General features: G+C 33.9%; 1 protein-coding gene across 1 annotated transcript in view; it reads left to right on the top strand.

The window, feature by feature from the left end:
* The window catches only part of LOC129220757 (coiled-coil domain-containing protein AGAP005037-like), a 141,138-nt gene that overhangs the window by 3,426 nt on the left and 112,756 nt on the right, over positions 1 to 24,956 (top strand). Inside the window, exon 2 of the mRNA XM_054855186.1 lies at positions 2,402 to 2,550. Within this exon, the coding sequence (XP_054711161.1) occupies positions 2,402 to 2,550 (149 nt within the window). The remainder of the gene's footprint in view (positions 1 to 2,401; positions 2,551 to 24,956) is intronic.

Below are 24,956 nucleotides of genomic sequence, written 5' to 3'. Positions count from 1 at the left end.
TTTTGTAAGAAATTTAAGTCACATATAATTGATTAAAGGAAAATGAAAAATATTTTTAAAATATGTATGCATACCTAGTTATTGTCTCGGAAATTTTCGACGGAGAACATATTTTCATTAGTTTTGGAGGTTGAATAATTTTACTAACAGTAACGTATTCGTAAAACAAAGAATTCTAAGTTGTCTGCCACTACTAAAACTTGCTGGTGGGTTCCATGCTCTTCACATCAGTTCATTATTTTCTCCCGCATCAAGAACTATCTCTGAAAACCTAAGCCCATTCCATTCTACAATAAACAAATTCCGCCATTTTTTCAACAAAATTTGTAAGAAATAGATGCAACTGGGTCAGCTTTTTCTAAACCTTCTACATTTTTTAGTTCCTCTTCATCTTCATTAGTAAAAGCTATATAACTGAACCCTGATAATTTGAGTCTGTAATCGCTTTCCTTATCCGTTGATGAGCATTCAAGGTTTTTTCTTATGTTTTTTCTGTTTAAAGTATATTTTTAGCTTTTCTTTCCTTTTTCAAATCTATCTGACGAATTTTGTCGAATTTTTATGCTGGGCCAAAGTAGGTTGTAATTTTTCGGTTAGGACATTTGTTGTTATTGTAAAATTTTTAATTAGAAACCCAAACAGGAATGAGAAGTACAACTACACTACTACAAATATTAAATAGTGCTCATAAATAGGTACTGTTCATACTCTTAGCTTATGTAGAACTGCTCCTACATGTAAAAGTTTGAGGGGTTATAAAAACACATGTTAGCACAAGGAACGCAGAACCACTAGCGTTGCTTTTTCAGAGCTATTGAAGTGCTTGGTATACATTACGGAGTGCTTGGGAATGCTCTCTAGTGAAATCTATCAAAATTTGTGGAAAAAATTCTGCCCTGAATCCTGACAGAGAACGTTATACGTATCTTTTACTTCAATTGAGCCAAAGAAGGACCCTAGGGCCAAAGTTGCCCGCGTTTACGGTACCCAAGAACGCATGAATGATGCCATGGTAAGTTGAATGTTTGCATGTAGACTCTTCAGTGGAGTCTAGTTGTAAACCTCCTCTCTTGGTTGTTTTTAGATGTTCCAAAGATGGTCATGTCCAGCTTTTTTGTCACCAAGGCTTTGTCGCCAATTTGGCGATATATCGCCGAGTTGGCGTCAGGCCATTAAAGCTGTCGGTATTTAGAAAATTAAACTGTGTAAAAACATTTTTTGTATCAGTTCGCGACAAACTAGGGCTGTAATTATTTAGAGTGTTTTCTTGCTCTCGCTAAGGCACTATTATATTGTATTTTTATGCTTTATACGTGTTCCATAGAGTTATATGCAATTTTAGATCACATACGCTAATAACAACATCATCTTTCTTTACATTTGAAATAAAAAATCTCTGCCTTTACTATACTTTTTTGTGCGTTGGAAAGTGTTTAAAAATCTTTTCATTTAAGAAGTATTGCTTCTGGCACTCGTGCGTGAGTGCACACATCCGTTCTTCTAAGTTATTGAAAATCAGATTATTTAATAGATTAAAAAAGAAGTAGTGTGGGGTCAAAAACCAGAATTTTTAATTTAATTACAACTTTGCAAACGCGTAGTTGTAATACAGGGTGTCCTGAAATAGACTGAGTGTTTTCAAAAAATTGTTGTAGGAAAACGGTTAATAATAATAATAATAATAAAAATTCTTGCAGAAACTTCATGTGACGTCCGTAATTTTTTCCCCTCCAAAGTAGCAAATTTTAGTTCAAAAAAAATTCCAATAGATGGCGCTGCAGATAGTAAGCCCGTAAATCAAAGAAAAATAGAACATTACATCATAACTTTTCGAAAAATGTTTTTAATGAACAAATTGCACAACAATATTTTCAAAATGGCTACCATCGGCTGCAATCACACGCCGCAATAGGAGGAAAAATCGGTGATTTTCAATTCTTCTTTTTTGACTTACAGGCTTACTCTCCGCAGCGCCATCTATTGAATAATTTTTGAACTAAAATTTGGGGATCTGGGGGAAAAAATTTACGTCCCGCCAATTGAATTTTCAGCTAGAAATTGTTTTTTAGCATTTACCGTTTTTCTGTTATAAATTTTTGAAAACAGTCAGTCTATTTTAGGACACCCTGTATTTAAATAAATTTAAAATTCTGAAAAAAATCGAATAAAATTTTCTTCAAATTACGACTCTAAGAAATACCCAGTAACCAAGTATAATAAAGCTAAAAAGGAAAGATAAAAACACTACAAAAAAAAATCTTTAAAAGCGTTTCGAAATCTGGTTGCAACTTTTAATTGCGAAAAATTTAATTTGTTGGCATCAAATTTATTTATTCTTTTGTGCAACACACCAAGAAATTTCTTGCATTGTTATTGCAGGTAATTTATCTTTCTGTTACAGGATCGTCTCGTGGACCGGGTGAGTGGTCTGAAGAAGGGGCCAATGGAGGAGGGCCCCGCCACTCCGGAAAGCGGTCGCAGGGGCGGCGCCACCATCCGCCGCCAGAACAGAACCTGTTGCACGAACCTCGGCCCCCGATGGAAATGGAGGTGAGCCTCTGACCTTTCGCAAAACATTCGAGTGTTGGCAGTTCCTTTCAATGATCAAGAAATCCATTGGTCTACTTTGTTTTTCTGAAAAAGGAATGGAATAATTTGGCGTAATCTCTTCTCCCCCCCCCCCCCCTTTTTCTCCAATCGGGAAAATACTATTGGCAGAACCGGACCTAACTTTTCCACAGTTTGCTTTCTCTCTTACTTTTTGAAACAACAATGTCAGGAATTTTTGAGATTAAGCGGAGAAAATAATACACTTCTTTTTCTTAATTTGCGACAGAAATTTTTGACACTCGGACACTACTATTCCAGATTCCAGATAATGTGCATTTGAGGATAATTCAGCCATCAGTCTCGGATTTTAGGAGAGAGGTCTCTTGGCGGCACGTCCCTTTCCCAAAAGAAAAGGAATATTTGTGAATATCCCATTAAAATGAGACCAAAATCAACCTTTTGTGACCAGCGGACCGGTAAAAATTTGTACATATTCGTACATCATTTTTCATCCTGAACCCTGTTGCTACACCCCTGCTTCACTACGTGTTGCCTACGCAGGTTTGTCCACCTTTGATGGGAGGGGGGTCGTTGAAATATTTAGAGGGGTTGTTTTGATGGGTAATTTTCTCTTTCGGAGGGGGGGGGGGGGGGTTCTTGCCTTTGAGAGGCGTCCTCGTGGTATTTAGGGGGTGACGGGGCTGGGCATCCCTGTGCCTGCGTACTTAATTCACATTTCACATATCACGAATGACATTTCCGCGTTAACCGTTAACTTTTTGTAGCATTTTATAACAAGCATAAATTTCTAAGTTAAAAACTAAAACTCTTAATTCCTGTGTTGAAACGAATGTGTTTATTAGTGTCTCACAAGAATCACTTAATGTTTGTATTTACTAAACGCTAATAGATGGCAGCACTAGCGTTTACGAAAAAAATCGGAAAAAGGACCAAATTGTGATTTAGTTGCGCAAAAGGAAAAAAAAATAAAAAAGAATATTATTTAGAGCCCCATGACGTATTGCAGTGATGCCATTCCCTCATCTACAATCAACAGTTTTCATAGCAATAAAAACTAAAAAATATATTTTATTTTCATGACGCGTTATAAGAGAGTAAAAAGTGGGAGTGGAACTGTAAAGCAGTAAGTTACCGCCCTTAAGATAGGGCTAAGGCTGAAATGAAGAGACCGCAGTTTCGTCCTTGTTATGGACGCATTAGTATGAAATAGACAATAACCGAATTGGAGGTGAATGTCATCTCATAGAAGCTGAGAGACTGAGAGTGCGAACAAACTGGTGCCAACAAATTTCGAAATGATAGGAGTGCCCACCGAAATACTAAATAATACCTCCATAGGTGCCCTTCTGAAAAAAATCTTATCAACGCTTTTCTTTTAAATTCATAGCTGTACCCAAATAATTGGTTTTTGTACACAGACTGGCTAATACAGTCGGTTTTCCTTGTGCAAAACCAAAAATGCAATAAAATTGAAATATTACCATTAACAAACGATCTGTAAAACGTTTACACTTCATTTTGAGTGAATCATGCATTAAAATAAATTTGATCAAACGCCGAATAAGCATTAAAAAAAATACTTCAAAAGAATTTTAAAATAACAAATTTAACAAAACAGGCAATTGTATATTTTTTCAAAAAAAAAATTTCTTTTTTCTCAAATCTGATAAGTACATAAAACAAAATACATAACTTTTGTTCACTTTTGTGACCACAAATAGAATAAAAAATCTTTTTATTTATTTGTTAATTTTTTTGCCAATTATATTTCTTAAACACGCACAAAATAATAGTTTCAATAATAATAATAATAAATGTTATTATGCTAGAGATTCTTTTGAAATAGAGCTGATTGATTGAGATTTGTATTGATTACTGATATGAAATGGTAAAAAAGTTCAAAGCATACATGTCCTCAAAGTTTACCCTTGTTTGCCGATATATTTTTGTAATATTGTTTCTGTTATGCTGACTGGAAGGAAAGTGTGATGCTAAATTTATATATATATAAGAATTTAACCCTTTTTCGTTCTTTGAGTACTGGCGCTGATGTTCATGTCTCGATTCCTCTGTATGGTGTTTGTCTATGCATTGCGTGATGGGGGGGGGGGGGACGTTTTACGGGGAAAACGCATTAAAACAAATTATAGAATAATTTCTCATTCCCGCTTTTGGACTGCTTTTATCACAAGCAGGTGATTGAAGCCAGCTGTTTCCAGAAACATTGCCAGAAGTAATAAATGCAGTGTCGACAGTTTCACTTTTTCGTTGTAATTCTGCAACTGTTCCTTTCCTATCTAATCCAATTTTTCGCTTATTTTCGTGAAAAAATTTGTAAAAACTAGAAATAATTATAAAAATAAATATAAAAATCAATAAATAAAATAAAATTAATAAATAAATCTATATAAATAAAACGAAGAATGTGTGTGTATATATGAGTGCATATATATTCGCAAGTTCAGCGCTCGAGTACGCTACCTTGCAGTGATTTACAAAATTACAGAAAAAGGTAAACATCGCGTTCCACGTGTGTCTATTGGTAAACATAGGCAGTTTGTTATGAGTATTTATTAAGGCATTCGATGTGTCTTAGATTGCTTTCAGCAACAGAAATTGTTTCGTCCCGTAATGGTATTCTCGAGCTTCTCAAAAGAATTTTAGTTTTCATTATTTCCCTCTAAAACGTGAGTTGATTGTCGTAAATGGCGAAAGCGTAAACACAAGAAAACTCTGGATTAACAAACTTCCCATTTGCATGAAATTAACAACAAATATGCTCGTCTGTTCGAAGCATTTTTTTTAAAGAGGATAACGTTATACCAGGTAATTTTTTTTTTATTGTTTTGTGTGAATTTGTAAGAATATTGTTTTTTTTTTTTTATTATTTTAATCTTAAGCTCGAAAGAAGGATTTGATAACATTAACAGAAGAATTAGGGCTTTTATCTCCGCCTAGTTTAAAAATAATTAATTTAACTAACCTTTTTTTTACTGCAGCATTTAGTTGGAATGGACAGTATTCAAAATATTTTCTTGAATATATTATCGTATAACGAAATGAAAAATGTTTTAATGAGAAAGAACGTTTAGAATTTGAACTAGCAAAAACAAAAGCTGAGAATTTTCATCACCAAAATAGTGCATCAACTTTATTTTATTGCTTACATTATCAGCTGAAGAGTTTCGCCAAAAATTTGCTTAGAGTTATAGTTTTAGTATTGTGAGAGCAAAGAACGCTTGGCGAGATTTCGCATGTCAGTTACACCATTTTTTTTTATGACCAGTTTGTTAAAATGGTAGAAAGATTACAGAATTTGATAAGTTTGAAGAAATAATGGAAGATCAATTAAAAAGAAAACTACCACCATATATTCGTGTGAATTTTATTGATGATTTGCATAGCATGACGGCATTTAATCGTAATTCAGAAATTAGAAACATACGAAACAGAAAAAATTAAAACTTACCGATTCGGCAATTTGAGGAATAACTCAGCTACAAATGTCAAACAATTAGCGCTTGCCAAACAAAACAAACATATATCAGCTTCTTCTTTGATAATCAATCGTATTGTCATATAATTAAAGTATCTAGAATTTAATGCTGCTATTGTCAGTATTATGGCCACAATGAAAATGTAGTTCCATCACGAATTGATAAATATTGAATTCAACATAGTGGAAATGGCTGCTTCAGAACTACGAACTATGTGATTGGCATTAATTTCTAACGTTTAGTAATGCTTCTTGATCTCTCATTTCTTTTTATGTGAGCCAGAATATCCACAAGACTTAAAACATTAATATCAAAAGAATAAAACAAAAAATCATACTACAAACAAAAATTACTATACTTAATAACATTTTATTCGTTACGGCATACGTTTGTTTTACCTTTTTCATCCGCCATTATACAGTGGCTGTAGTGCCCCCTATAGTTTGTTGGAGTTGCGAATATGTGTGTACATACACTGGTGTGCAAAAATTAAGGACGAAACGGTTTTTTTCAATATAACTTTGTTCAAAAGCTTTCCAAATCAACACATTAATACCGTAAGATCCCCAATACGTAAGGACATGTGTAATGTAAGCAACACTTACTAAAAGAGAAATCAGAGGGATAAAAAGAAGCTTTATTGAAAAAGTAGCATGGAGCGCAATGCGACTGAAGGCCGAAACATCCCTGTGATGGGTGTCCAGCAAGAAACATCTGGTCTTTAGTAGGGGATATGATCTCCCCCGACTGCTAGGCAGGTTTCACAGCGTCTGCCCATGCTGAGAATGAGGGTGTCAATGAGTTGTTGAGGTGAGGCATTGCTGCCCATTCGTCTTGCAGCGCCAATCGAAGCTCCCGAATCGTTACTGGTGGTAAGATACAAGCTGCCAAGCGTCTGCCTAGAAAATCCCATACATGCTCGATGGGATTGAGATCCGGAGATCGTGCCGGCCAATCCATGCGTTCAATATCCTCACTCTCTAAGAACAGTTTGGCAGATACTGTGCGACGACATGGTGCATTGTCGTCCATGAAAAGGAACTGCGGACCCATAGCGCCTCTGAAAAGACGCACATATGGAAGAAGAATCTCGTTACAATAACGGTTACCGTTGACTGAACCTGCGTCGAAGATGTGAAGGTCTGTACGACTACCAAGCATGATGCCTCCCCAAACGAGAACATCGCGACCTCTATACCTGTCCCTTTCAATGATGTTCGAGGGATGATTGCGGCTTCCCCGCTTTCTCCAGATGAGTATGGGATGAGACTCGCTACTCAGACTGAATCTGCTCTCATCTGTAAGGAGTACTCGTCCCCATTCATTGTCTCTCCAATTCCGGTGTTCCCGGCACCACAGAGAACGCCTTCTCCGATGGGCAGGCGTTAGACATACACACCGTATACGGCGTCGTGCAAACAGACCACCACCGTGCAGTTTTCTGGCCACGGTAAAACGCGATATCGGTCTTCCAGTCGCCTGTGTCGTGTGTCTAGCGATTTCTCCCGCTGTCTGCCGCCTGTTTCTTCTGGCCTGTAATACAATATACCAGTCATCTGCGGGTGTGGTTCCTCGTGGACGACCACTACTGAACCCCCGGATAGCTGTTCCTGTAGTTTGAAATTGTCTCCAAAGTCGTGAAACGATGCTGTGAGCAATTCCGAACTCTGCAGCCACACTTGTCACACTGCGGCCTTCCTCCAACTTCCCAATGATTCGACCTCGGGTAAAAGCATCCAGATGTCGTCTAACAGATTGATTATTCGCCATTTCTCGCTGAGGCAGCAACTCGGTGTAATTTTAACTGCTATACGGCGTGCAATCTCTTTGCCAGAAATACTGAGCTTACACCGACAACATGCTTTATACTACTCAGACACTCCCCCATTACGTCTGCCTGCATATCTGCGCATGTGCTACCGTACATCACCTTACTTAATCTCCTGATTGGTCTTCCTGTCCGCTCTGCCTCTTCGTTCAGCTGATATGCTAATTTTTCGACTTCGTCCTTAATTTTTGCACACCAGTCTATGTATGATCCCTATACAAATCCACAGTTTACGTCGGATCGAGACCAAATTTGGCAGTGAAGTACTTGGGCACCCGAGAAGGAACATAGGGGTTTTTTCAAACGTCAAAAAAGTACCGAACCGTTCGAATTTTAATTTCAGAGCCCGAAAATGGCATTAAATGACTTTTTCTACCCGAAACAATTATCCGATTACTTTGATTCAGATGCCATTCGAAAGCATGCACAAAACACTCAATTTCAAACCAATTTAAAAAAAAAAGCTGCAAAATCCGGGAAAAAAATTAAAAGGCACTGCTAAACCTAATGGAACAGAAATTTTAAATCGGAAAAATTATCGTTAGCGCGATCTCATTTTAAATTAGCATTTAGAAGGTTTGCCACTTTTTTTTTCTCGGTTGTGACTAAATAAAATTTTGTTTTTGTTTGAAGTAAAAATCTCCCCTTTTGATTATTATTTGGCGATTTATCTTCTTTCTTTTTTTTAGAATTTTAGTTGTATTTATGGAGGGTTGCCTTTAATTTTTTCGGAAACTTTTGATTTGCCGTTTTCTTTCTTTGAGAATGATTATTTTGACGGGAAATTTTGTAGTATTTTTTTTTTCTCCAAATGAAGCCTGATTGTGTAACATGCGTCGTTTGACAAAACTTTTATTTTCGAGGTAGACCGTGCAAAGCCGGACAATGCAGGTGCAGCAATGAATAAATAATGAGTAGTAAATGAATAAAATAAAATAAAAAACAAAAGAAAAGAATTACAGAAAGAGTATAAGAAGCAAGCAAATTGGCACCTTTTGCATTTTTCCAAATAGTTATAAATAATTAATTTTAAGCAATGTGAAGTAATATATTTAGAATAATACTATTAGAAAGAGTTATCAACATTTATAAATAAGCGAATATTAATTTGTAAGATCGTCTGTGCTAGATTATTTAACACGAAGAAAATATATCTGAATTAATATCAGCTGTTGCCGTTTTTGGAAATAAATTACTTCCAGTTGTATTTGCTTTGGGGATTCTTCAGTAATGGAGGGATTCAAAAATTATTATTTATTTTTCAGGCAGCTCACATTTGTTCGGTTATTTTAATGGAAACTTGTTTTGATATAATCAGGACCTTTAGAGGAACTGTTAACTTTACTTATGGCTTGTTGATACTGTTGTGAATTTTGAAGGATCGATGTCTTAATTCTAAAGGGGACTTTTGTAGAAAATATTTCTTGTTTAAATGCGGCTTTTCTGGAGCTGCTTTAACTAGGCAAATAAAGTTTAAAAATGTTGATGTTATTCTGAGAGCCTCTTATTTTGAAAAAGGTTTTTCGAAACAATTTTACGGTTGACGTTATTTGAAAACTTTTTTTTAATTTTATTATGGACTAGTGGCACCCGCACGGCTTTGCCCGTAATAGAAAAATTAAAAGGTCTTTTGGTTCGCCTGTATATTTACAAATAATGTATGGTGAATTTTCTCGCCAATTGGCTTGTACCCCCGTTACAGTTCCACGTTATGATAATTTCGTATCTCGCCAATTGACTTGTGCCCATGTTACGGTTCCACGTTATGATAATTTCGTAATTTATCATAGTTTTTTTCTTAAAATTGGAATAGAAAAAGAACCACATCGAATTATCGAAAAATCGCTTCGAGGTGCACACCCCCATGCTACAAATTAACTTTGTGCCAAATTTCATGAAAATCGGCCCAACGGTCTAGGCGCTATGCGCGTCACAGACATCCTACAGACATCCTCCGGACAGAGAGACTTTCAGCTTTATTATTAGTAATAAAGATTTTTAAAGACTAGATGCTCTTCTTCTGATAGGAATTTTTAGGAAAAGTTTTCCTTCTCTAACGTGGAGTTTTTGAGGCTATTGTCTCAACTCGAATGGGAATTTTCAGGAACTGCTGTTCTTACACTGGTAGAAATTTTTGATAGGACCGTCGATGATATTTAGGAACGGTTTTTCTTCTTCACAGGGGGATTTTTGGGGGCTGTTGTCCTTACCCTGGTGGGGATTTTTAACAAGACAAGTTGAAGGTACTTCGGATCTGTTATTCTCCTTCTCTCCATATTAATTTTTTAGAACTGTTGTCTTTACTTAAATTGAAATTTTAGGGACTGTCGACCTACTCTGAATGGAATTTTAAGGGGCCGTTGTTTTCTGTTCGATAACCTTTTTTCGTAAACTAAAGTTTTGGTTGTAGTAGAAGTTTTTGGGGACAATTGACCTCTTTGAAATTATAAATTTGAAAATATTTCTCTTTATTGATTAAGGAGAGAATGTTGGATTGTGCCGGGCGCAGTTGGATGGAAATTGACTTTTTTTGAGGACTTTTGAATTTATTTATGAACTTTTGCTCTTATTTCAAAATGAATGTTCACAGTCTAGGTTATATCCTAATGGAGATTTTTAGGGACTGCTGTCATTTTTCTGATGAAGTATTTCAGGCGAAAATTCTCATCTTTTACTTTCTCCTGAATATTTAACATTAACATGCCACTTTTATTTCCGAATTCAACCTTGAAACGCCGAGCGACTGCTAGTAAATAAATAAATGACTGAATAAATAAGCAAGAGAAAGAGCAAGAAATAAATAGGAGAATGATTAAATTTATGAAGCGATGCTTTTGACAAAATTAATAAAAGGAGAGATATAAAAAAAGGGCTACAAGTAAAATTCAATCAATAAATGTGTCGAAAAAATCAGATAATGAATGAATAGTTTATTGTACGGAAAGAGAATGGATGATTAAGTAAGAAAACGAAGGAGGAGTTACATAAAAAATAGTACTATATTAGTCAGTGAAAGTAAAAATGTTTAAGTATTTAGATTTATAGCGGCGCTGTACTGTAGTCATTTCTTCATTGTGTCGGCCGTTTCCTGCGAAAAAAGATCCATTCATAAATGTAAAATCACCCGCCCGTCGCTTTACGAGAATGTTCAACGCAATCACACGCGCGATGAGAGAGAGCCCCGGTGCGTTGCGCAACCGGTCTGTAAGGACATTTCCGCAGAGAGATACATCAGGGTCGTTCCGGCGAAGAATCGGCTGAAAAAAAGAAAAAAAAAACTAAAATAACAAGGAGTGTTTTCGGGCAGTGTACCGAACCATTCCGCAGCGAGATGCCGCGGGATGAAGTTCGTGGTGACGTCTTTCTTATCTGCGCCCGGGACGAGTTCACAGGTGAGTGTTCGAACATTCTCCTTTCCGAATAAATTTGGAAGTCCGGACTCGGAAGGACGTCTTGTTTCGGTTTTTCTATAACCTCAGCGGTCCATTAAAATGCACAGGGTGTTCATAAAGTCTTGCAATGTTGAAGCTCTTTTTTTTTTTTTTTTTTACTTATACATTAGTTTAAAAGCACCACTCTAGGTTTACTCAACTTTATGAACCTTTTAAGGTATTAAGACTTTTAAAACTATTTTTCTCTCATGCAATTGCATCTTATAGATCGTTTGGCTGCTTTTGGATCCTCTGAATTAGTTAGTTTTATTTTTATTTGCTCATTTTCGAAAAAAGATCCGACCCCCCTGTAACAGACAACGAAAAATCTGATGGTACCCAGTAACAGATAATATGAGGAAGGGATGAGTAATGGACAAAATTCCTTTTTTCTCTTCAAAATGTGCAAGAGTTCTTTATTTTTAGAGCTAATGCCTTATTAAATTCAAATGAACATGAAACACTAGCTGACATCGTGGTGACTATTCATAATTTTCCACCACTGCCTTGTAAGTACCAACTGGCTCATAAAATTCACTCTGATAAACACTAGATGTTTGCACCGTACTCATGGGTCGTAGCAACATCAGTTTTACCCACCTAAAATGCTTATTATTTAAATCCAAACTTACGACTGTCTGTTACTGGACCCTTGTCTGTTACTAGTGTGCCGTTACCCTACTTTTTTTTAACATGTTTATCCCTTTCGTCTAATTTTAAGATCGTTTGATGTCGGTAGCAGGGTCTAATTTCTGAATAGATCAACTGGGCCATGGTCTAGGATCTTTGCATTTTTGGTGCCCCCCAAATGACTGAAATTGTTTTAGCTAATGTCAAAAATTGTAAGGTTTGACCAGAAAAAGGGCCCCCGAAAAAGTATTTGGCCTAGAGCCACCCAATCTTTTAATCGGGCTCTGGTCACTGGAACGGTATTTCTCACCGTATCCCATGTAATGTTTAACTGTTCTACAAACGTTTTATAATGGTTGTTACAACGTTGACAAATATTTTGAAACGTTTATGAAACGCAGTGAGCTACCTGGGGTGGTGGAACTGGGACAAACCGATGTCTTGAGGGCTGCGCATTTAACCGACATAAAATCAGTTTTCAAGAACACGTGGGACAAAATTCGGAGAGCGTCCTTGATTTATACACATTTATACTGGTAATTTAAAATGTGCAATAAATCGTGTTGTGTTGGCTTGGCATGGCATGTCATCTCAACGACTCCCACACCTTCCAATTGTGTTGGTTTATCGAGTTTATGTGACACGACAGACCGTGGCAAGTATAGGTCACTGAGGAACAGGATAGCACCCATTTGTCCCGTTTCCACAATTTTGGCATAGTACTTAGACACTGGAGAGAGAGTCTCCAGTACCGTGCGCCAATAGAGGAGGCACCTGCTAGCGACTGATCCCAGCACTTTCGAACTCAAGGATTTTATGAGCATGTACTTTGTATGTATTCGGTGGCCGCCGCCGCCGGTTTGGCCGTGGTGACCTGATCATAAGGTGTAGGTTCGATGCCATCCGGTTGAATACCTTCCGTGTTCGTTAATGGTGGCTGGGATACGGTAAACATGTCGTGGTCACAAAGTCTTATACTTTCGCCATCCAAGAATACGAAATGAATGAAAAAGATAAATATTGCTCTTTTGACACACCCAATTTTCAGGAAAACATTTAAATTTATCCGGCAGTTATTTTCAATTGAAATCACACATTTGTAACAAAAATACCATGTTTATTTAAAATTAATTAATTCTCGTCTCTCTGCCTTTTTCAAAAAGTACAGTTCGAAGCGAGCAAAAGAGCCAAAAAAATATCGAACCGTACGAATTTTAATTAGGACCCGAAAATGACATTAAATGGTTATTTCTACACGAAAAAATTATCCGATTTTCTTGATTTCAGTTTCATTCGAAAGGTCACAAAATATACCTTAATGTAGATTTACGTCCTTCGGATTTCAAAACCACCAAGTCTGTAAACTTACTAGGCGAAAAGGTATAAGCATTTTTGAGTCAAGGAGCATCAATATTAAATCGGAAATTTATCGTCTGCCGCGAGCTCAGTTTTAATTAGCGTGAACCATAGACTAATAATAAGAGTAGACCGAGCTTTCCCAGAATTGCTGATGCAAAAAATTTGTTTATGGATACATCATGTGACTGGTGGGAGGCTTGGCGAAAACTTTGGCAGCATGGTTGCTAGATGGCAACGCTATCTATAGTTTGGCACTCGACATGTATTTTAAGACGTAATATGTTTTCATTATAATTTTTTTTCCAGGTGCAGAGATTGAACTGTTTTTCTTTTAGTTATGCATTATTTTGACATTAGTAATTAGTTTTTGATCACAGTTTTCAGTAATTTTTGTTTCATTTGGAACTGCTACGTCAACGTTGGCGTGAACGTAATGGCATAAACGTTTTGCGTTAACGCAAAAATGTACTAATAGGTATCTTAAATTAAAATTGTAGGTAAAAAATCTTACCGTTTGCCCATTCTTTTTGGGCGCTTGCATCTTTAATTGCCTAGAGAGTTATTGAAATTGACTAAAGAAAATGCACAATACTATCTAAACGAAAAACTCACTATATTAACAAAATATTTACAACTTAGAATAACAAATTTACAAATCGGACTCCATAAAAGATCATTCTTCCGTGTTTCATTAATTCTATTTATTTTATTTCTCGCTGGCGTTGATCGTCTGCTACGATCAACGCCCGCGGTTACTAGGATATCTACCAGTCACATGGTTTGGTTTATGAGCAGCAAAAGGGTTGTCATAGCTCGGTCTATTCCTATTATTAGTCTATGGCGTGAACAAAATCGTTGAGAAGAAAGATCTGTTGCCATTCTTTTCGACTGTGAGCAACTAAAATTCTTCCTTTGTTTTTAGGATTTTCCTGTAATCGGGGGATTTAAAATGTTTCCTCTTAGGTTATTTTTCTGCGATCTGTCGGAAACTTTTACAGATTTTTTTTTTTTTTTTTTGCTCAAGTCTGATTATTGAACACGCGTCACTTGACATAACGAGGTAGACCGTGCAAAGCCGGGTGACGCAGCTAGTCTAAGAACAAATAAAAATTCTGAAGAGTTAAATTTAAAACTTTGCGAATGTAAAGTTTTGCAAAATTTTAACTTTCAGAAATCTTTTGTCTGGGATTTTTTATAGAAAAAACTTCTAATCTGTCGGAAACAAATTTTTTCAAAAAATTATTTGATTTGAATTTTTTTTATCACGTGATACAATTACTTTGAAACTAAAATGTGCAAAAATCCACTTTTTTTTAGAATTCTGAAAATTTTCTCTTTTTGCACGTAAAATGTGGTCATTGAAAGTCAAATGCAAATTCAATGTCACTGTTGAATGTGTGAACAGCTGAAGATATAAAACTGTCTACCTTTGAATAAACAAAGACAGACAATAGATAGATGATTTAAAATCAAATGAAGCACATGCCTTTCAAATGCGATTGTTGCGCGTTTTAACAGTTGTCTTGTTTTTCTCTTTTTCTGGATAAAAATATTTAGTAAGTGTTTCATAATAAGATATTTTTAAAACGAAAATGTTGTGAGAGCAAAGTAGAATGTGTGAAAAATAATACAATTCGCAACTGAAATTACTAACCAATGGATGTCAGAAAACTGACAACAATTAAAGAAAATATCTGTAAATAATTTTGTTTTATTATTCATTTAAAACGTAACTAAGCTTTTGAGCTCTAAAGTTAGGTCGATTTTTTTTTTTTTTTTTTTTTGGTAGCGCTAAAAGTGTCCAAGTTTTGTCGATGGCGTACATGCTTTTTATTTGGTCGAAAACATGACAGTGAACTACCTCTATCAGTAATTCAATTTCGAAAGCATACAATTTAAAAATAAAATCGTCCTATGTCAAAATCTATGTAGTATTGGCGAAAATCATGGACACTTTTGGAAACTTCATATGCTAATAGAAAATGTTATGTTTCGCAAAATGCTAGCTCGTATTGTCATTTAACGGTGGTTTAATAGTAAATTCAATTCAAAAACAAAATTCAAATTTTGCTACACAAAAAAGTTATTAGTGCTTTAATCTAAATAACAATCACAGTTATGAAACGGTTTAAAATATCTAACTTCCCAGGTTAATCTTTGTTCTTGTTCCGAGAACCAATCAAATATTGGTAACTGCCATCACAAGGCGACATCATATACAGTGGCTCCCAAAAGTGTTGGTACACCTACGACTTTAAATGAAATAGGACCCTATCCATTGGTTGGAATTAATATTTCGGAATTGGTATTTAATTATAAGATCTATGATTAATTTTCAACAAAACTTCATATGTTTTTTTTTAAATATTAAAACTTATTTTTTTAAAAATCAAAAACCTAAAAGTGCCGGAAAGTTTCAAAAGTCTTCGTACACTTTAAAAAATGGCTATATATTATTGAATAATCTAACTTTTATTAAGTTATTAGTTAGTAGAATATCATGCAGTATCAACACCTTTTAAATTTCTGGGAATAAATTTCCTTCTTTTTTCTTTCTTTTTTTTGCGTAATTTCTGAGTAAGTGTTCAACCCCACTTGAGTCTTACAGTTTCTAGCTCTATTTCCGTTTCAAAGCCGTATTTTCGAAATTAGCCTCCTCATATCTCTAAATCTGTTACTTTAAGCTCAAATCTGGATGTTGAAGGAGTATTTTCTAAAATTTAAGACAATTTTTGAGGCACTAGACGCAAACGTTGAAAACCGTGTGCTTCTTATCGTTATCTTGATTTTAAAAAAAACATTTGTTTCTCATAACCAAATTTTTGGCTAAGAGCTTAAAATTGGTTTTTAAAATATTTAAATGAACAGCATGATTCATCATTTTCATTATTTCATCAAAAAATTCCAAATTACTAAGTCCTGATGATGCACCCTCAGGCAGGAACACTTTCAGCGTCCTGATTTACTGGTCCAATTAAGTTCTTAAGATTAAATTCCTAATTTTTTCTTCTATTTGCAATTATACAACAATTTAACCAAAATGTTGAATTCATTTTTATCTGTAAGTAAGACGTAATTCCAAAACGTTTTGAGCTGATTTATCATTGCTTTTGCCACGAAAAGAGTAAGCTTTCTGTTTTTCGCACGACCAGGAAAATTTCTGCGGGAAGAGGTCCCATTTATTCCAGCTAATCAGAGAACTTGGCGAACAATTTTAGGTAAAAATTAAATGTACAAATTTTCATTTAACTCTGCAGAAACTTTTACAGCACCCAAATGTGTATTTTTCATAAAGTTTTAACTGTAAATCACCGATCACCCTTTTTCAAATTTGCCGGTTGACCTTTTCTTACCTTGTTTTCAGTTCGATTCTTTTCTTTAAAGCATTTTACCAAGCATTTTACTATAAAATGGAATAAATTACATATAATTTTGAGACATTTCACACCAATTTACCGCTACTGCGCGGAAAAATTTCAAATTTCGAATGGTGTTTGTGGTTTTTTACGATTACCAGCCATTTTAAAGTAATAAGCACAATATTAAGGAATAAATAAACAAAAAAGGAAAGCCAAATAACTTTTAAGGGTCAACACAATGCAAAAATAATAAAAAAATGACATATGAGAATTTCAATCATGAATTTATCCGAAAATATTTGAGTGTACGATGACTTTTGTGGCGTATTATTTGTCTGTCTCTTCGTTTTTGGACCCATTTCAAAAAGAAGATCCGTTAATATTTTGAAAAAACTATAGGGTTTCATTTAGAATGACATAGGAATGATGTGAAAAATATTGGAAATAATATTCGAATTCAGTTTCGCGTTATTTTGGCTTTACTAAAAAATTTCAAAGCGTACGTACACTTTTGGGAGCCACTTATGCATACAGTTAGCACAAGACATCATTGTGGTTTATTTTGTTGTTGCCTGCTTATTTTATTATGTAATCAAATTATTACAAAACTCTATCTATATTCCATATTACGTCAAACTGCAACTACGCATCATGGTTTCCCGCGTGAAAATTATATGGGTCGTTAAGAATTAACGATGGAGTGAAAGCGGTTAATCAACAAGTCGTTGAATGGAAACACACTGACGTATCAAGTAAATTAGAAAGAATGAGGCCGGCAATTTTGCACCAAAGGATAGAATATGAAGATTTTCGTCACAGACATGCCATTGGCCCGCCATAATTTAATCGACGAGCAAGTAGTTTAATGATTGGCTGATAGGGTTCGAAAATATCATGATATTTTCGAAAATATGCGATATTTTGATACATATCGGATATTTTGATATATGTCCGATATTTTCAGTTTGCACAAACTAAAATCTTCAAAATTGTAAGTGCATTCTCAAATCACTCTTTATTTTCTTATATTATAATTACAATATGAAGGATAAAATTAATGTCTCTTTCATTACTTATATATAACCTTTTTATTTTACATTTCTATTAATTTTAATGGAGTTAATTTAGCATTAGCTGTTTTACTCAATTTTCTTCTGTTAGTTATTTTCACAGTTAAATATGATTCAGCAATAAATAATATGCATTAGTCGGTGCACAGTCATAAAGCATTTTCTTTTTTTCTGAGCAATATTTCATATTTAATTAGGCACTTTTAGTATGAATTAAAATTGTTATCTTACTAATATTTTTATGAATATAAAATACAAGTAAAAAGGAATATTATATTACTTTGTTATTATATTAATGATGTATTAATACATCATAAAAATAAAGCGCATAACTTTTTAGTTATTTTCAATAATAAATGAACAATATTACTGTGATCAATGTACTTTTTGTATTGAAAAGACTACAGTTGAAAAAAATAAGTATCGAAAATATCAAAACATCATGATATTTTCAAAATAAATATCGGATATATATCGTTATATATATCATGATATATATCGGCGAACCCTGTTGGCTGTATTTATGAAACCATTAAAAACTGTTTTTGTTCATTGAACCGTGATTTTTTGATTCCGCTGTGGAACGTTCAGTAGGACTACCTGCTGAATGGATCAATTATCACCACTTATATTATGTAGTACATAGAAAATGACTACAGCAACAGACATATACTGTCAATGGAAAGTTGTTACTGCATCAGATTTTTCTAGAAAGTTTAATATCGTCAGGATTTTAAAGCTCTTCTCTAGAGAAAAGAGATATAGGTTGCAGAGCGTTACTTTTCCAATACTTGAATTTAATTCAATTTTTTTTTAATTTTTCTTCAAAATGCTATTTTTAAGCAATGAAAATTTTTCAATTTTTCTTATGTCTTTTTAGTATTGAAATTGTTTCAAGGAACAAATTTTTCTCAAGCATCATAATAAATGTAGCGAAAATTCCATTTTTTTTCCACAGATCTGCGTTAAATATTTTTCTTAGCACACTTTCTTTCTATGTGTTACAGGAGAAGAAGAATATGAAAAATAGAATCGCATTCGAATCGAGTAATTGTTGCAACCATTTTATTTCCATTTTGGGCACTTTTAGAAATAAGCAAAACTCCCTCGGGACACTACCAGTGCTTGGATCTATCTCAAAGTTTCCATCCCAGGGTGTTCGGTAATGGCCCATCTACCGTTCCAAATGCAATTCGAAACAACTCCACTTGCATTTTAAAAGCTTGCTTTAAAAAACAACAACGGAAGCTGACTTTTGTTCGGGAAGAAAAATAAAATGACAAATAAAAGTTGGATAAAACAGTTTTTCCTTTAAACAAAAATGTTGTTCAATTCCAATCGATAGTATCGATAAAGACAGAAAATGGCGCAACTCAGTGGCCCCGCTTTTTTTTTTCATGACAATTTCGCTATTTTTCTGATGAAAGGTGGCAACAGCCGGCGTGTGTTCCTCGCTCTGCTGCGTCCTGAGGAGCAAAAATCAGTTCTTTTCCCCGACGGCTGCTGCCGCGTTATTTTTACTTTTCCTTCCAGTATTGATGGCTCACGTCAGACAAAGGCGAGATGTTACTTTCCAGATTGAAATATTAGCTCGTTGTTAATATACTGCAGACAACTTGATATCTCGTGCTATCTCTATCACTTCATTATTTTTAAGTTACATTGTTTTTTTTTCATTCCATCATGAATTTTTGAAGCTTGGTAATTTTGTTTGTCGAATGATTGCTGGGCCGTTTGATGAAAGGAAGTTTTGATCAAGCATATTTCATGACGAGCAATTTAACATAAACGATACGCTTTTGTTGTTCGACTCAACGACGCCGCACACTTTCTCAAATGTGGGGACCTCTTTTTCAAGTCCGTCGTTTAGGGGACAGGAGGGGAGGGGGGGAGTTAATTGCGCCATCTTTCTTTGAAGCATTAATGTTTTCACAAACAAGTACAGTGGTTTTCGCTCTTTTCGATAAAATTTTCATTGATTGTTTGCTCCTACAACCCCCCTCCCCATTTGGAAAAATTAAAAATCACGGGCCTGCTCTTTTTTGAGACGACTTTTTGGTTTTCTACGGAACATAAATTGACAGCGTGGGATTTCTCTAATATAGAATCTGCAAACGGAATGATAATCCATAATCGAAGTGTTCACTATATACAATTTATTTAGTTTTAAATGTTTAATTTTCCATTATGTATGGTGATCGATCGCATTCAATACAGTTTAATGGTTTGATTAGTCATAATGCCCTATTTGTTGCAAAATCATGGGAATTCCAACAACCTCCAGACCCTAAAAGCTAAACTTCGTGAATTTGTTGAAAATGAACGAGGATAATTTTATGCCCTTGCGACTTAAAAACCATAAATATTATAAAATATCCAAAATTTTAAATCGATAAATGAACAGAATCCATGCAATTCAAGACTATGTTTTAAATGGGTGTACTAGAAAAATTACGAAATTAAATGACGTAAAGTTTGGTAAATAATGTACATGAAAGCATGAAGTTATATTTTCTCCAAACTAGTAATACTAATAATAATAATAGCAGTAATAATAGTAATAATAATAAGAAGAAGAAGAGCAACAAGGAAGTTAAAAAAGTTTAGTTGGAACAAAATGATTGGGGTCTTTGCTTAGAAAATAGTGAACCATATGATCACCATTCGTTAGAACATGCACCTGATATTTTGCTTTTCGAACGAAGTAAACCAACGCTCGCGAACTGGGATTTAAAGATTGAATTAACACCTTAATTATTAACTTTTGAACTTTCAAATTATGACGAAATATTAAGTTAAGCTGAATCTAAAACAACAAAAAGGAAGTTATACTCTAAATCCATTTAGGATTCAAGTGGTAAACTTTTTAAATTTTGAACATGTCAAATCCAAACTGGGGCCCACTTTAAGTCGGAATTCTTCCTATATAGTACATTAACTATGTTTTAAGGGATCACAGTACCTTCATAACATTTTTCTTTTAAATTTATGTAAATTTTGTTTTTCTTTTAAACCATAACATGCACACTTACTATCGCAATTAGAATTTATTTTCAAGATCTTAAAATATTGCCCCCATTTTTAAAAATTTAAAAGATTTAGGAAAATTTCAATTTTTTAAAATCCTTAACACTTTTTTGTTTTTACACTTATTTAAAAAAAGTTTTTTGCTAAGCAATCACAATAATCATATCTAAAGATCTGTGCATTCATTTGCTCATACATGCATTAGAACATTTTCTGTGATTAATCATGTAAAAAACAGTATTTTTTAAAAATTTGTTTTTAAAGGTATAACATGCTCTAAACATTTGAGTAATTTATAAAATGCGTATCCAATGCCCAGTTTTGTTAAATATATTATATATTATCCTAACTGCAAAAAGTATTACTTTAAAGCTGTTATCTTTAGTAGAAAAAAAATCCTTTGGGATTCTAATGACATGAAAACACACACACACACACATAAAAAAAAGAACACCAAGAAAAGCAATTTAAAGTTTTTCTTCTGCATAAGTACACATAGCCATGACCTAAAGCCACTTATAATTTTTTGAATAATTGAACTAAAGCAATGAAACTTTTTCCCTGTGTTCGGAATAATTTTTAGTTTTGAAATAAGCAATATATATTTTTTTTTGCTCGTTTGATCATTTTTGAGATACTGTAGCCCCTTAAAATTGAATCTTGCAATGTTATCTCACTCGAAAAACGCATCTCAGATTATCTTACGAAATAAACATCTATCGATAATATCTCTATTATCAAATTTTTCTGAAAATACAGATGTCCTCTAGCACACACACGCATGAGTCCATTCATAAAACGGGTAAATCGTTGCATTTTAGGGATCTCTGTATTAATTCCATATTTCAGTGCCTTCTAGAATGTGGATGTACTTTTGAAAGAGGTTAATATGATAGCGTTGTATGTTTATGGATATTTCAAGAGAACATTTATTGTATTATAACTTTCTATTTGTTTCATCCAACTATACAAAAATCCTAATATGAGTAGCGGTAACTTTTATGGTTGGCACGTTTAGCAAGATTCTTGTGACGGTAATGATTCCTCCTGTTTTTATAGCTCAATGAAGCCAGGAAAATGTGGGTAGTAAAACATTGTTTTATTAGATTCCGGAAAGTACAACAATGTAGCTACTAGATTAGATATTCTGGACTATGTATTTGTTTAGTTGTGTCCTTCCACTGCGCGCTGTCTAGTACCACATTATGTACCAACAGGTTTGTTGTGTGTTTGTTACTTTTAAAGACAATTTCTTAACTTACATTGTCTGCCATAATCCTGCGTTTTGCTTCCAAATTTGTATGATTGCCAAAAACAATGAAAATAAATAGTAATTATAAATTTTTATTAACTGTTGCTATAAATTTAAAAAATCAGTTTCAAGGCAGAACTTAAGCAATCATGTACGAGTGTATGGGGGCGCTTTTAAAAGCTTTCTTTTTTTAAGCACTTTTATTGTATTTGGCCTGATTGTCACGGATAAATCTGAGTCCTGCTTTTGTTTATATCTCAGCAACTAGACAACTTAGAGACTTCTGGGTTTCACTAATTGATTTTCTTAATCGTAAGGTACAACTTAACGTCAAAAAATTCGATTCTAAAATAAAATTATTATTCCGGTTAGGATGGAAAACAGCAAATGTCATGTAATTTCCCCATTAAAGGATTAAATATAAAACCCATTATTGCAAATATTCGTTGCTTTAAAACAACAATATTAATAGTAATCATAATAAAAATTTTGAATCAAAGCTTTTCTGGAGCAAGCAAGAAATTTATCCACTATCATTGCTTTCTTAGGATTTTTATCCTCATCTATTCCAACTATCGAAAACGGGGCTGAGTAAAGACACATATTGGGATCTTCATCACGAGTAATTTGTATGTTGTGAAATATAAAATTAGTTTCGTAAACCTTTAATATTTAATGATTCTAATTAAATTAGCTTCCAAACAAATCCTGGAGGGGAACAAGGATTAATTTTTAGTGAAAAATGTTTAAGTTTTAAACACGTATAATAGTTTTTTTTTTTTTTACTTTTAGTATGAAGTATTTATATGAAAAAAAGAGGTGAAATTTCTTGACGGTATCATTATTTATTCTATTTCTGAAATACATTTACACTAAAAAGAATAAAATAACCGAATTTTTAAAAAAATACTAAGCACTTTTCATAATGCACTCAAAAGGACAAAACAATTTTTCTGGGTCAAAATGAACAATATTTAAGTATTCCCGTAGTTTTAAATTATTCCAAGAAAATAACTCCTCATTAGAGGAAAAGTGCGGCTCAAGTCATTTCAAACCAAACTTTCCCAGAAAAGAATGCATGTTTCAACGTTCAAATTTACGAAAGAAAGTTAGATAAGGATAAAATATTCTCTACCTGACTTTAGCTGCACTTTTTCTCGTTTGTGGAGTCATTTTCTTGGAATAATTGAAAACTACAGGAATACTTAAATTTTGTCCCTTCTGACCCAGAAAAGTTATTTTGTCCTTTTGAATGCATTACCAAAAGTGCTCAGTATATATATTTTTTCAATTATGGTATTTTTCACTATATTTGAACTACATTTAAGCAACATTCACACGTCGTCCGTACGGCACGCGAGCTCCGCTTTTTCTCCCTGAAACCAGTTTTTGGTCGGCGTTGCCATGACAGCAAGCCGTATTGTACCGGACCCGTCAACGTGACGAGAAGCTAGATATCTGACGTCCGTACAGTTAAGAGTCGCGGTTCATTGGTCTCCACGAGATGAGTGCGTCCTCGATATTTTGTGAGAGTACCGACATGTGCTTTAGACGCGTTCGTAATGTATGAATGCTTCTCCCTTTTCGGAAAACGTTTGTCTCTCCGCTTTACGTGGCGAAACGTGATGTGCGGACGATGTCCGACTTACGCTTTATTTTAAATTCGAGCATACAAACGAGCAATAATGAAAAAATATTAATGCTTGAGAAAGAAATTATTCTTTCTTTATGCGCAATACATTTATATTAAAATGAAAGTCCATACCGTAATTTTTTTAAAAAAAATAAGGATAGGTAACAAGAAAATATGCTTTAACATTCAAAAACTTTCACCTCAAATAATCTTTTTAAACCAGAAAACTTTAAAATAAAAAATAAAGAATGTTTTTTAACTCTAAAGACTATTTCTATAAGCTTCTATCGTACTAAAAAGTATGAACATAAACTATGTATATGATTTCTTGATTGCAACACCCAAAAATTGAAGTTGATAAGCATGTTTATGTTAATTCTAAAGCAGTCAATAAATTTAAAATTAAAAGTTTTGAGAGAAGAAATAGGCGGTATACAGCTCTGTACGAATAGCTTTTATTATACCTCCTATATTTCTTCTCTCCAACTTTCAATTTTAATTTTATTGGCTGCTTTGGAATTAACATAAACATACATATCAACTTCAATGTTTGAGTGTTGCAATCAAGAAATCATATACATAGTTTATTTCATACTCTTTTAGTACGATACAAGCTTACAGAAATAGTCTTTAGAATTAAAAATATGTATTTTACATTTTAGTACTATTCATTTTAATTCTTAGAAGATTTAATAGTTGTTGACATTTACTTATTCACTTTTCTCGTTGAAGAATGTTCATAGTTTCATATCACGGTTTCGGCTTGGTTTCAATGCAACACATATGAAAGATACCACTTTTAGTACGAAATAACAGCTGAAACGAATATTTTGCATTAAAAACATCACTCATAACTCGTGCAATAATTTGAAAACCTCGACTAAGACGAACAAAAATTTCTAGTCTCTTCACTAAAATTATTCGTTATGAAAGACTACAATTTCATTTTTTAGAAATGATTCAACATTTTGTAAAATTGTAGAAGGCTCATTGAGTATTGAGAAGAAAAAGTTAAATCTTTTGGATAGAGAATAAAGTTGTTTGCCCGTGGATATTTAAATTTGCTTGAAGATAAAACTATGTTCCATTGTGGATTACTGCCTGTCCCACATCTGATAAATGTTCTTTTTCAATTTTTTCTAAAAAATTCGATATGGTGAGAAATAAGTAAAAATTTTCCAAATGTACTTATAATTGAATTACAATATCTGTATTAACAATAAAAAAATAGAAACAATTGTTATTAAACATTTGCAAACATTTTCTTTCTTCTTTCATAGTAGCGTTTATTCACTGTTG

This window comes from Uloborus diversus, chromosome 4 (assembly GCF_026930045.1).
Source record: "Uloborus diversus isolate 005 chromosome 4, Udiv.v.3.1, whole genome shotgun sequence".
In the NCBI taxonomy this organism is placed as follows: domain Eukaryota; kingdom Metazoa; phylum Arthropoda; class Arachnida; order Araneae; family Uloboridae; genus Uloborus; species Uloborus diversus.
This window is presented reverse-complemented; position numbering and strand designations above follow the sequence as displayed.